Source organism: Dasypus novemcinctus, chromosome 3 (genome assembly GCF_030445035.2).
Source record: "Dasypus novemcinctus isolate mDasNov1 chromosome 3, mDasNov1.1.hap2, whole genome shotgun sequence".
NCBI classification, from domain to species: Eukaryota; Metazoa; Chordata; class Mammalia; order Cingulata; family Dasypodidae; genus Dasypus; species Dasypus novemcinctus.
The window spans coordinates 61,490,598-61,503,418 of record NC_080675.1 but is presented as its reverse complement, the minus strand read 5'-3'; the positions used below and the strand labels follow the sequence as shown (position 1 = coordinate 61,503,418).

Genomic DNA, 12,821 nt, shown 5'->3' with positions numbered 1-12,821 from the left:
TAAAAAGAGACACAGAGAAGAGATAATAAGAGATGTAGCCGATCAGGGAGCTGAGGTGAAGCAAGAGAATGATCACCTCTCTCCCACTCCAGAAGGTCCCAGGATTGGTTCTCATAGCCACCTAATGAGAATACAAGCAGACACAGAAGAACACATGGCAAATGGACACAGAGAGCAGATGGGGGGGGGGAGGGATAAATAAAAAATAAATCTTAAAACAAAAAAATACCTAATCTAAGGGACAAAAATAAAGTCCTCTCTGAAGATGCAATGCTTAAACAAAGACCCAAAGAGCAGATAGGCAGATGAAGGGCAAGAGACAGAATATTCTAGGAAACAAAAATAGTATCTGCAAAAACGTGAAGGACATAGAGTAGAATGCATATGAGGCACTGAAAGAGGTTCAGTATGGCTAGAATTGGGACAGATAGGGCCTTAAAAAGTAAGTTATTCTAAAGACTTTATTCTAAGGACAAGGGGAAAAAAGCGAAAGTGACACAAAACTTTCGATTTATACTTTTTGGAAGATCAATTATTCTCTTCATTGCAACCAGAGTAGAGAGTTTAAAAAAAAAAAGAAATGGAGGCAGGATATAATAGAGATGAACTCTTGGTTTCTATGATAAGAACTTCCCCATAACTCTCTATTTATTCTCAGACACCTTCAATCTATTTTTTTTCTTCTGCCACCCCCTCCCCAAGACCATCATAGCCTATCCTCAACTCTCCTACAAACTCTCCTTGAGGGACCTCACCTATACTTCACAGCTACCATTCCATAAAGTGGTGATGACCCCCAAACCTGTATTCCCACTTCAGATCTACCAAGGCCAGAGGTACATTTCTGGCTACCTGACAGAAACATCTACCTATGCCATACCATATCTCCAAAATCAAACACAAGATTCAAAACCTACAAATTTGGTGTTTCCTAACTCAAACCAATATAGTCAGTCACCCAAGAAAAGAAATTCTAAATGCTATTAATTACCTTCCCTACCTCACCACCCCCCATCTTTTAAGTATTTTTGATCATCTGCTAAACATGTCTCAAATCCATCCCTTCCATTTATTTCCTGTACCAATGTCTAAATTTAGGCTTGAAAAAACTCTAAATGGATTACTTAAAAGTAGGTCTATATTTCCAGTCACTTTATCCAATCTATCCTCTATATCACCAGAGAGTCCATCCTAAAGTATTTCTTAAGTCTACAGGAAAATGTCCATATTCAGTGACATGACATACAAGGTCCATTATCTGGCCCTTTTTTGTCAGAATATAGCCTGTGTTCTCTATCTATGATATTTCTGCCAGGCTTGGTCATACTGAATCTGGAATGCAAATGGAAACCCCTCAAAACTCATCATGTCCATGCACATACTATTCCTAAAGCCTGGAATATCTTTCTCCATCTTGTTCTTCTGGAAACCATCTGCATCCTCTTAAAATCCAGTTAATGTTCCCAACTCTGTGAATCTTCCCTGGTCCAAGTCACAGTTCCCTCTCCTTTCTTTCTTCTTATCCCCCATTCCCAATAAAGACAGAACTGGGCATTTCTTCCTTTTTGATTCCATATGGCTTCTCTTCTACTATGATACTTACCAAATTGAGTGTGTACATGTCTGTTTTCCTGCATAATCATACATTGCTCATTTATGGTGTACTTTTTCTTTTTCTCATGTTTGCATCCCCATACTCTTACACATAGTTAGCACATTTCCTGAATTAATGAACACTTACAGAAGTGTTGTGCTGTATCAGGTTTTGCCTCTACACAATAGGATCCTGGGATATGCACTGAAGTGCCTAAAGCCATTTGAAAATTATGACTCTTAGCTTGGGCAGGAAAAAAGGGGAGGGCACATATAAAGGAGAGACTCACTATAAAAGACCTAGTTCACACAGCATCCAGAAGAACCCAAGGAAATAAGACTATATGATAAAGATTTCTACAAAAATCATACCAATATTTATAATTGCAAAAAAATTTTTAAATGAGAAATAGCACATATGAAATTTAGAATGATTAACTAAATGAAGATTCATTCAACAGACTTTTTAAAAATGGTATTTTTGAAGAATAATTAATTGCCCTGGAAAATGCTGGCCATTCAGTCAAATGTAAAAAGAGATACATCATAATCCCATAATAAACATAAAGGTTTATAAAAAAGTTAGAAAAGAGCCTGAAATTATACTAAATTATTAACAATGTTAATCTCCAAGTAATTTTCTACAAGTAATGTCATTCAACAAATACTTATTGAGCACTTATGTGTCTGCTACTGTACAATAATAAGCAGGAGACTTGTCACTGTCTTTCTGGAGCTAAATATATCATACTTCTCTGGTATCTAGGCTGGAAACAATTTTGGTACAAATATTTGAATAATGACTACACTATCTTGCACTAATGTTGACAGTGAACTGTATGACACTTCGATTGTTTCAGATTACTGAGGAACAGTAGGCAGTAGAGATACAAGACAACCTTCCTGTTAGCAAATTTAAAAATTTACAGTAATCAAATAAAATTTCCCTAGCTGAAGTTTTCCTCATCCATCATCCACTACATTCCTTTGTTCTTTTATGCTTTTGTTCCCTTCTACCATTTCCTGCTCTCACCCTCAACGATTTAGCCCACTTATCTAAAAGAATCTTTATATCCGTCCTCCTCAGTCAACCGGGAAACAGCCAATGTAATACTGAACTCTCCGCTTTTGGGGGTTCTCAGGAAAAAGTGAAGCTTCACAGAAGATCTGCAGGTTTTTTTAAGAACAGAAAAATAATTCACAAAAGAATCTCAATGTTTTAGTCCTTTTGAAGGTTCTGTTTCATTAGGCACCCAGGTGTAAATAAAGTGAGGATACCATCCAACTAGAACAGTGATTAATTTACCTTCATAGTTCTTCACTGTAATTATTTTATTAATTTATATCACCGATTGAAAAACCTCTAAAACTTTCTAGGATTTCAGCTCTTTAGAAATACAGTAATAAATACCAAAATAACTCTAATTGCCCTGAGCTTAATTTAAAACATCAGCACTACAGGCTGAATGTAACTTGTTTTTATGTAAAGTAAGGTATAAATATGAATTGCAAAATTCTACAGGACTAAGATCATTGATAATGGATATACTACGAAATAGTTTTCCAGAAATACATTTCCAGAGATCGTAAATAATTGAAATTTTCGAGGAAAATGTATATGCAGATTTAATCATAGACATATAGAAATACAAAGAGTAGTAAATGTTAATTTAGGGCTATGCTGTCAAGAGCATATGGTCAGAGAGCTAGGTGATACTGATAATTACTGATAATCATTCATTCATTCATCAAATTTTGAGGAAGTACTTGCTCTATATTAGACATAATTCTAGGCACTGTTAGAGGTAAAGTAGTGTACAAAACAGAAAAATCCCTGCCCTCATGGAATATTTCGGTAGAGAGAGAATTTTCACTATTATGTTATTAACATGAACTAAATCAACTTGATACACAGTGAATCATAAGACAAAGATAACTAAAAATGGGATTTAGAAGGCAAATAGGAATTTCAATTAAAAAAAAAAAATTCCCCAAACCCTTGGATAAACAAGAGTTAACCACCTCTAATTCCCAACAAAGGAGAAGAGGATTCTGTGATAATTATCCACTTTGAATTCAAAGGTATCCAGAAGGCAAGAGCTGGAACATTTAAACTCCAGTATCTAGTACAGTGCCTAATACAGAGGACTTATAGTCTGCTAAAGGAGTAAAAAGTCCATCCAGTTAAAGTCCATTTCAGTAGAATCAAACAGTGCTAGAAGCTGTCATAACACTATCTTGAATTGTTTACTTTTAATAGGGATGAAATTACAAACAGGAAAGTAGAAGAAAGAAGGCATTTTTTCCTTCCTACTACCACTTGTGCTAAAAGAACCAACACACCCCAGGCCAGTCTACTAGGTTAATTACCCACAGGAAAACAAAACCATTTCAGCCGCGTGCAAGAACGCTGTTTGGTTGTTTAGAATAATGGAATATTGATCTATATCATTCTTAAATCCAATAAACAAAACTGTTACAAACGGCAAAGAAAAATTCCCTTAAAACGCATGAGTTGCATCAAAGCTCCCTTTTTAGAACAGAGAACAAAAGCCTGAGGCAATCTCAAACAATCTCTTTCCTTTCCATCCTTCAAGAACTCTATGGATTTAAGGAACTGGGTTTGCTTCTGTATGACTTTTTTTTTTTTTTAATCCTAAACTGTGAGTAACTCACCCTCATCATGTGTCTCAAATAACACAAAAAGGCACCAGCTCTCACCCACTCTTGGTTATGGGATGTTACAAATCACAAAGAGAGGAACTACTAATGAAGAAAAAAAAATCAGCAATTTTATATCTTCTTTTTATCATCAATCAGATACAAATAATTAAACCAAGAAAAGCATCTTCCTACACGGGATAATGTTTGTACACGCGTCACTGTGACCTAGTATTAGACTGCTCCCAGTTAAAATTTAAATAAAAAGTTTTGTATGTAGTTGTTTCAATCAAGCTCATAGATTTTTAAGTTTTTTTTTTAAAAAAGAAAATATCTCCGAGTCAACATTCTTTCCTATCTACTATCTTTCGTTAAGTATTTTTCCATGCTAACACGACAACATCCTAAGTATTACTCCATAAACAGACTCAAACTCCCTTCAATATCATGAATAAACCCACAGACAAAAAAAAAAGTACAAAAGAGGACTGCAAAGGTGTGGTTAGTTCTGCCTGCTGACAGCAAGCAATGAATCGAGGGTGCTCTGAACGGAGTAAATGGGACCCGGGCCGCTTCATCTCTAAAATGCAAGAATAAAAGCATCCTTCCTTCTCCCCATGCTTTGCCAGAAAGTGGCCCTGCTCTGGGACCTAGTCGACCGCAAAAAAAAAAAAAAAAAAAAAAAGGAAGGAGGTTCCGGTCCGGGATTCCGCCCGCCTCACCTTATAGACGTCCCCGTAGGTGCCGCTACCGACCCTCTGGACAAGCTCGAAGTCCTGCTGCGGGTTTCGCCTCAGGATGTCCCCGGCGGGCCGCAGCGGGGCCTCCATCTTCGCAGGGTCCGGGCCCCGCCGGCTCTACCCCGGGTGCCCCAATTCCCGCTAACGAGGACGAACGGCTCCGCTTCCCAACATGGAGCCTCTGCCCGCAGCTCCGCCTGCACGAGAGACGAGCGAAAGCGGGTCGGCGGCGCGGGCAGTGACCCCGAGCGGCCCATGCCTCCAAGGCCCAGGCCCCTTCCCTTCCGCCCCAGTGGGACCCAGGGAAGACACGGGCCTGGAAGAGTCCCCAGCGCCCCTCAGCTCCGTTCCGGCCGCGGCCTTTCCTGCTTCCCAGGCGCCGCGAACCGCCGGGTCCGGCCTCCCGCCCCGCTGGAGCCCCAGGCCGGCTGCGTACCTGAGGGGGCGGCCCAGCTCTTTGTTGAGCGCAGAGCCTCAGACCAGACCTTCTTCGCCGGCGCCCGCGCCCTCCTACCCCACTCCCGCCGGCCGCCCCGGGTCTTGCGCCGCCGCCGCCCGCCCGTCGCACCGCGCGTCCTCTCGCAGGCGGCGGAGGCGCGTACCGTCACCGCCGCTGCCGCCGCACCACGTTCCCCACCCGGGGCTGCGTCACCGGGAGACACGTTCCCAGCCAGCGTGGTTCGCGCCGAGCGGCCCGCCCGAGCTAGCCGACCGCGGGACCAGAGTGCCGCCCTGAGGCCTTAGCCGGGTACAACACCTTTCCGGCCGGGCCGCTGCGGCGCCTCCGCGCTCCCAATCCCGGGGCGCTTTTTCCTGGCCACCGCTCCGCTGCCCACTCTCCGAGATTAGGGATCTCCCTGGGCGTTCGTGGGCTGACGGGCCTCCGCCAACCGCCCCCAGATTTATCAGGTAAACTTAGGGATGACGGGTAGAAGGCGAAAGGGAAGCAGCCCTCAGGTTCAACACGGAAAGGATACGTTGAAGACACTGAGCTAGAAATTACCCGGCAGTGGGGCACGAGGGCAGGAGTTGGGGGAATGCCAGTTTTGCTAAGCTGTGGCACACCTTACTGCACATTCCTGTTTTGCAAACCATTCCCAGTGGTAGTTGTTTAAGGCTGTCCTGCATACCTGCACAACCTGTCTTTTACTGAGTTTTTCCGAGACATTTCTAAGTTTAAAATCCTACGAAGTCTCGGTGGTCTGTCCCTGTTGGGTACGCGGTGCCTCACCGTGAATGTTGCACCTTTAGTGGGATTTGGAGTTCTGCAGAAGCTATAACAAAGTCAGGGATCACAGCCTCGATCTGGCTCTTTCCCTTCCCCCAGGAATGTGATCTGAGACATATTTGGCAATATCTCATTGTCCTCATCTGCAACTTGAAGAGGATAAGGTTTTCATGTGACTCCCAAGAAATTGTTCATGAAGCTCTTTACCTTTAGAATGAGAGTTTTGAGAGATTTAAAAATAATAACAATGTACGGAGTATCTAAACAGGAATTCCGGGAAATAATTTGGCTGATATTTCACAAGCTGTTTTGCGCTTTCAGTTCCAGTCTTGTTGTTAAGGTGGAAATAAAAGTGCCAGATTTATGTATACTGGCAAAATTATCTCTAAAGCCCAGTAGTGGTCTTGAAAAGAAAAGCCAAATAAGAATTGCCACTGCATTTTGTAGCTGGAAAGTCACAAAAGAGCAAATTGTAGAGGTTGGCATGTGGCTTTGAGCAGCCATTTGGTCTGGGGGTAATGTATTCTTATTGTTAATAATTGTAATCAACTGTATCATATAGAACTTAAATTCACACCTTACCAGGACAGGGCTATATGTATTTTCTTGTGATCCATGCACAAAGGGCATTTATTTGGGGAACATAAGTAAGCCCAGACTTACATACTCCATGGACAAAGCCTATGTGTTTACTGCATTGAAAAAAAAATTGTTGAACAGTTCTTTCTTTGAAAGCTTCTTGGCATTCGTTTTGGTGGGCACATACTTTTGGCTTCAATGATTCAAAATCTTTTCAAATGTTCTATTAGTATCCTAGTACTTGTTTACTGTTAAAGATTCATTTTTTCCCTCTGATCCTGTAAGCACTGATCCTTTCTATAGCTTAAAGATTTATTTATTTTTAATTATTTATACCTGCATCATTCCACAAAGAATTTGAGGCAGCATACATAAAACACAAATCATGACACAAATTAAAAATAAATATATGAGGAAACTGACAAGAAATTAAGGAGAGGAAACAGGATACCATAACAATGCAACTAATTGGCCAAAGCAGAGGGTTTTATAGTGTTTTTGAGGTTAAAAAAAAAAGCCAATTAATAGAGAAGTATGTCTTTTCCTGATGCTGTGACTTCAGAAAAATTTACCTCACATTCCTTCATAAAGTGGAAACTCATGAATGCCCAGTTTGAAATAAGGATAGCTATCCTCTGAAAATCCCTCAGGTATGTTATTCTTGAAATACAGCATTTGATATGAATTAGGCAATAAAAAGTTTGAGGTCGTAGGCTTCAACAAGACTCTCAAGGAGTACAGATATTTTATGCTGCTAATAAAGGTAGATCTGTATATTTTGACCATCAACATTGAGGTGGACAGCACAGAAAAAGTCAAGATTCTATGTGAGGTTAAAAAATGTGTCTGCTATAATCATTATTTTATTTGTTCCACAATTGATGCAAGGAATCCTAAGGAATTGAAATACTGGTTGAATTAATTATAACAAGATCAGTGAAGTCTTAGCTGGTGGGTTAAATATTCATAGTTGGTAAAGAAATTCAAATTCAATTTCCCTAAGTCATATATACAATGATTAAATTTGGTTTTATATCCTAAACAATTAGCTACATAGTTTCAAGGTTATAAGTGAGCAATAGTAAGAAACAAGAGTTTCTTACAAACTACCCAATTTTATAATGCCAAAGTATGGAATAAGAATAAATATGACAAGATAGGCCCTTCATCCCAACCTGATTATTGTATATTCTTAGTGTTTTCATGATATCTGACATGTAAATATTTTCCAGTTTTTACCCTCATCTTTATTACGAGCTATAATGGTTTGTTGTTCTGTTTTGTACTGTTGTTCCCTTCTTTTAAAGTTCCTTAATAAAATGCTAATTGTAATTTGTGGCCTCTCATTTAAATTCTTTTTTTTTTACGATTTATTTATTTATTTCTCTTCCCTTCTTCCCCCTCCCCTCTCCCCGCCCCCACTTGTCTGTTCTCTGTTTCCATTCGCTGTATGTTCTTCTGTGTCCACTTGTATCCTTGTGAGTGGCACCGGGAATCTGTGTCTCTTTTTGTTGGGTCATCTTGCTGCGTCAGCTCTCCATGTGTGCGGCGCCACACCTGGACAGGCTGCACTTTTTTTGCGCAGGGCGGTTTTCCATACGGGGAGCACTCCTTGCACATGGGGCTCCCCTATGCAGGGCACACCCCTGTGTGGCAGGGCACTCCTAGAGCACATCAGCACTGTGCATGGGCCAGCTCACCATATGGGTCAGGAGGCCCTGGGTTTGAACCCCTGGACCTCCTGGGTGGTAGGCAGATGCTCCATCTGTTGAGCCAAATCAGCTTCCCTAATTTAAATTCTAACTGTAGCCAGAACTAAAATTTTTTTTAAGATTTATTTATTTCTCTCCCCCACACACACACACCCACCCCCGGTTGTCTGTTCTCTGTGTCTGTTTGCTGCATCTTCTTTGTCCGCTTCTGTTGTTGTCAGCAGCACGGGAATCTGTGTTTCTTTTGTTGCATCATCTTTGTGTCAGCTCTCCGTGTGTGCGGCACCATTCCAGGGCAGGCTGCACTTTCTTTCGTGCTGGGCGGCTATCCTTACAGGGTGCACTCCTTGCACGTGGGACTCCCCTGCGCGGGGACACCCCAGCATGGCAGGGCACTCCTTGCGCGCATCAGCACTGCACATGGGCCAACTCCACATGGGTCAAAGAGGCCCGGGATTTGAACCGCGGACCTCCCATGTGGTAGATGGACACCCTAACCACTGGGCCAAGTCTGCCGCCTGAATTTTTTTTTTAATTGGGCACCTTTATTCCAGTTATGCTCGCCAGCCCTCTATCTGACTTCCAATTCCAGCATAAGCGTTGAATGGATCGCAGCAGTTACCTTTGCTGCTGAAACAGCTGCAATTGGTTCTCTAGTTTACAAAAGATTTTATGTTCAAGATCATCATAGCACGCACTTTCACATCAAGAAAGACAACCCCAAGGTAGTACATACTTTCGACATGGAGGATTTGGGAAAATAAAGCTGTGTACTACCATTGCTGGAGATCCAAAAAGTTCCTACTCTGTGATGGCCTCACACAAAACACAATGAAGAGTCAGGAGACAACATGGGACCTCTGACAATCAAGAAATAAACCTAAATGGACAGTTTTGATGCTGCAAACTAACTTGTCTTAATGTTACTTGATTGTTTCATTAGAATGAATACCACTTCTGACTAATTCACATCCCTTAGGTTCTAAATGTAGTATAATGCAAATTTCAGCTTTCACATTCATGGCATTTGCCTTATTTGTTGAAACATCAGGGTGGATGTTTGTTTAAACAAAAGAAAAAAAAAAAAGGAAAAACCAACCTCATGGCCTGTGGGTTATTCTGGTCTTGTAAAGAACCATTTCTTAAAATTTAAAATAAAGACATTAGAATATATTGTATATTCAAGTTAGCCCATTAAATTATTCTGAGTCATATATATGCAGATTGTATTTGTAAGTTTCAAAGAAAAATTATCACCTCTTCATATAACTTAGTTAACCTAGAAAGTAAATTGGTTGTGATTAAACTACATTAATTTCTTAATGCAATCTAGGGGGGAAATTGGGACATAAAATTTAAAAATTCTACATTGGTAAGGTTCACAATTTACTGTCCAATACAAAATGGCTAATAAAACCCTCAGGTGTGGGAAACAGACTTGGCCCAGTGGTTAGGGCGTCTGTCTACCACATGGGAGGTCCGTGGTTCAAACCCCGGGCCTCCTTGACCCGTGGAGCTGGCCCATGCGCAGTGCTGATGTGCACAAGGAGTGCCGCGCCACGCAGTGGTGTCCCTCGTGTAGGGGAGCCCCACGCGCAAGGAGTGCATGCATAAGGAGAGCTGCCCAGCGCAAAAGAAAGTGCAGCCTGCCCAGGAATGGCGCCGCCTACACTTCCCTTGCCGCTGATGACAACAGAAGCGGACAAAGAAATAAGACGCAGCAAACAGACACAGAGAACAGACAACCGGGGGGGGGGGGGGTTTAATAAATAAATAAATCTTTAAAAAAATAATAAAATAAAGCCCTCAGGTGTGAGCTACTGACAAGATGGCTTGAGGGCGGGAGAAGGAGACATAAGTGTATGTATTCCCCCAGGTAAGCTCTGTTGGCAATACTGAGTTTTACTACCAAAGGCCATGGTTCCTCGCTGGTGACCTTACTTACAACTATAGCTCTCACAGGATTCCAGTAATCTCTCCTTTTTCTTGCTCCTTCAGGGCAAGAATGACAATGATTTCTTGATGTTATTAGTTCCAGGGTTCTTCACTATTCCTTGCTGGTTCCTTAACCCTGTCTTCATTTTTATAGTTTTCATTAAATTATCTTTCTGTGCCATCTATTTCTTGCCAGAATGCTGATTGATACAATTATAGGATGTAGAAGTAGTCTCAGAAAACAGACCCTCAAAATTACTTTCTGAGCTGGAATTCCATATTTGCAGATGACATGATCCTAGATATAGAAAACCCTGAAATATCCACAACAAAGCTACTAGAGATAATAAACAAGTTCAGCAAAGTGGCAGGGTACAAGATCAACGTGGAAAAATTAATGGTGTGTCTATATACTAGTGTGACAGTTTGATATTATTTTATGAATCCCAAAAAGAAAAAGGTTATATTTTTTACCTAATCCATTTCTATGGATGTGGGGCCCTTTTGTTTGGAATATGTCAGTGAGGTGTGATTCAAGTTGAGTCTCCACCCTCTTACTGGAGTTTTATATAAGTGGAGACAGACACACAGAGAAAGGAAGTTGCTCTTTTTGACTCTGCTGTGTGAATGAGGACTCAATCGCTAGCAAAAGCTTAAGCAGGAAGCCCCCAAGAGTCTGGGCCTATGGAGCAGCACAAGGCTGAAGAGACAGCCATATGCATGATAGCCCACAGCTGAACTCAGGAAGAAAGTGGAGCAGCAGAGACAGAGAGGAGGCCCTGGAAAGAAACAAGTCCTATGCCTCTTGGTGATGGTAGGTTCTGGAAGGGAAGACAGGGACCAAGGCAGAGATTGGCCACCATCTTCACCAAGTGGCAGAATACCAGGATCAACAGTAGCTGACTTTAGTGAGAAAGCATCTTTGATGATGCTTTGATTTGGATATTTCACAGCCTCGGAACTGTAAGATTTTGTCCCAAATAAAATTCCCAGTATAAAAGCCAATCCATTTCTGGCACTTTGCATCAGCAACCCAGGGCAAACAAAGACAACTAGTTATACTAATAAGCTACCTGAAAAATAAATCAAGAAAAAAAAATTCTAGAAATAAATATAACCAAGGATGTAAAGGACTTGTACCATAAAACCAAAAGACATTGCTAAAATAAATCAAACCTAAATAAATGAAAAGATATTCTCTATTCATGGATTGGAAGACTAATTGTCAAGATGTCAATTCTACCCAAATCAATGTATAGAGTCAACACAATCCCAATCAAAATTCCAACAGCTTTCTTTGCAGAAATGGAAAAGCCAATCATCAAATTAAATAGAAGTGTAGGGCATGCAAAATAGTCAAAACCATCTTGGAAAAGAAGAATGAAGTTGGAGGAACCGCCTGTCCCAATTTTAAAACTTATTACAAAGCTACAGTGATCAAAACAGCATGATGGGAAGCAGCTGTGGCTCAAGCAATTGAGCTACCATTTACCATATGGAGGACCTGCGTTCAATTCCCAGGACCTCCGAGTTAAAAAAAAGGCATCCCAGACCTGTGCAGAGAGGTGCAAGTCCCTCTTATGGTGAAGCAATGCACCAAAAAGACAATGACACAACCAGATGGGGAAAAACAACAACAACAACAAGAATGGTACTGGCATAACAACAGACATATAGACAAATGGAATTGAATTGAGAGTTCAGAATTAAACCCTTACATCAATGGCCAATGATTTTGGACAAAGGTACCAAGTCTATTTAATTGGGAAAGAATAGCCTCATCAACAAATGATGCTGGAAGAATTGGAAATACAAACACAAAGGAGTAAAGATGGACCCCTACCTCACACCAAATACAAAAATTAACTCAAAATGGACCAAAGACCTAACTATAAGAACCCAAACTACAAAACTCCTAGAAGAAAATATAGGGAAGCATCTTCAGGACCTTATGTTAGGTAATGGTTTCTTAGACATTACACCAAAAGCACAAGCAACTAAAGAAAAAAAATAGATAAGTGTGACTTCATCATGAAAGGAAAAAGACAACCTACAGATTGGAGAACATATTTGGAAAACACATATCCAACAAAGGTATAATACCCAGAATAAATAAATAAATTCTACAGCTCAACAACAAATAAAGGAAACAAACAAATTAAAAATGACAAAAGACTTCAATAAACATTTCTCCAAAAAGAATATAAAATTTCATGTGCAAGAAAGCACATGAGAAGATTCTCAACATCATTATCAATTAGGGAAATGTAAATCAAAACCACAGTGAGATACCATTTCCTATCACTATAATGGCTACTATTAAAAAAGCTCAAACAGAAAATTAACAAGTGTTGGAGAAGATGTGGAGAAATG

At 40.7% G+C, this 12,821-nt stretch overlaps 2 protein-coding genes across 3 annotated transcripts in view; one reads left to right on the top strand and one right to left on the bottom strand.

Annotated features, from left to right (window-relative positions):
- Positions 1-5,584, bottom strand: part of MAP4K5 (mitogen-activated protein kinase kinase kinase kinase 5) — a 160,941-nt gene extending 155,357 nt beyond the window's left edge. For both annotated transcript variants that reach the window (XM_058293444.2, XM_058293445.2), the window contains exons 1-2: positions 5,431-5,584; positions 4,977-5,191 (exon numbers count right to left, since the gene is read on the bottom strand). In XM_058293444.2, the coding sequence (XP_058149427.1) occupies positions 4,977-5,084 (108 nt within the window). In that variant the 5' untranslated portion in view covers positions 5,085-5,191; positions 5,431-5,584. The remainder of the gene's footprint in view (positions 1-4,976; positions 5,192-5,430) is intronic.
- Positions 5,585-5,615: 31 nt separating this feature from the next.
- The window catches only part of ATL1 (atlastin GTPase 1), a 139,863-nt gene continuing 132,657 nt past the window's right edge, over positions 5,616-12,821 (top strand). The window contains exon 1 of the mRNA XM_058293446.1: positions 5,616-5,903. The gene's annotated coding sequence lies outside the window, so the exon portion shown is untranslated. The remainder of the gene's footprint in view (positions 5,904-12,821) is intronic.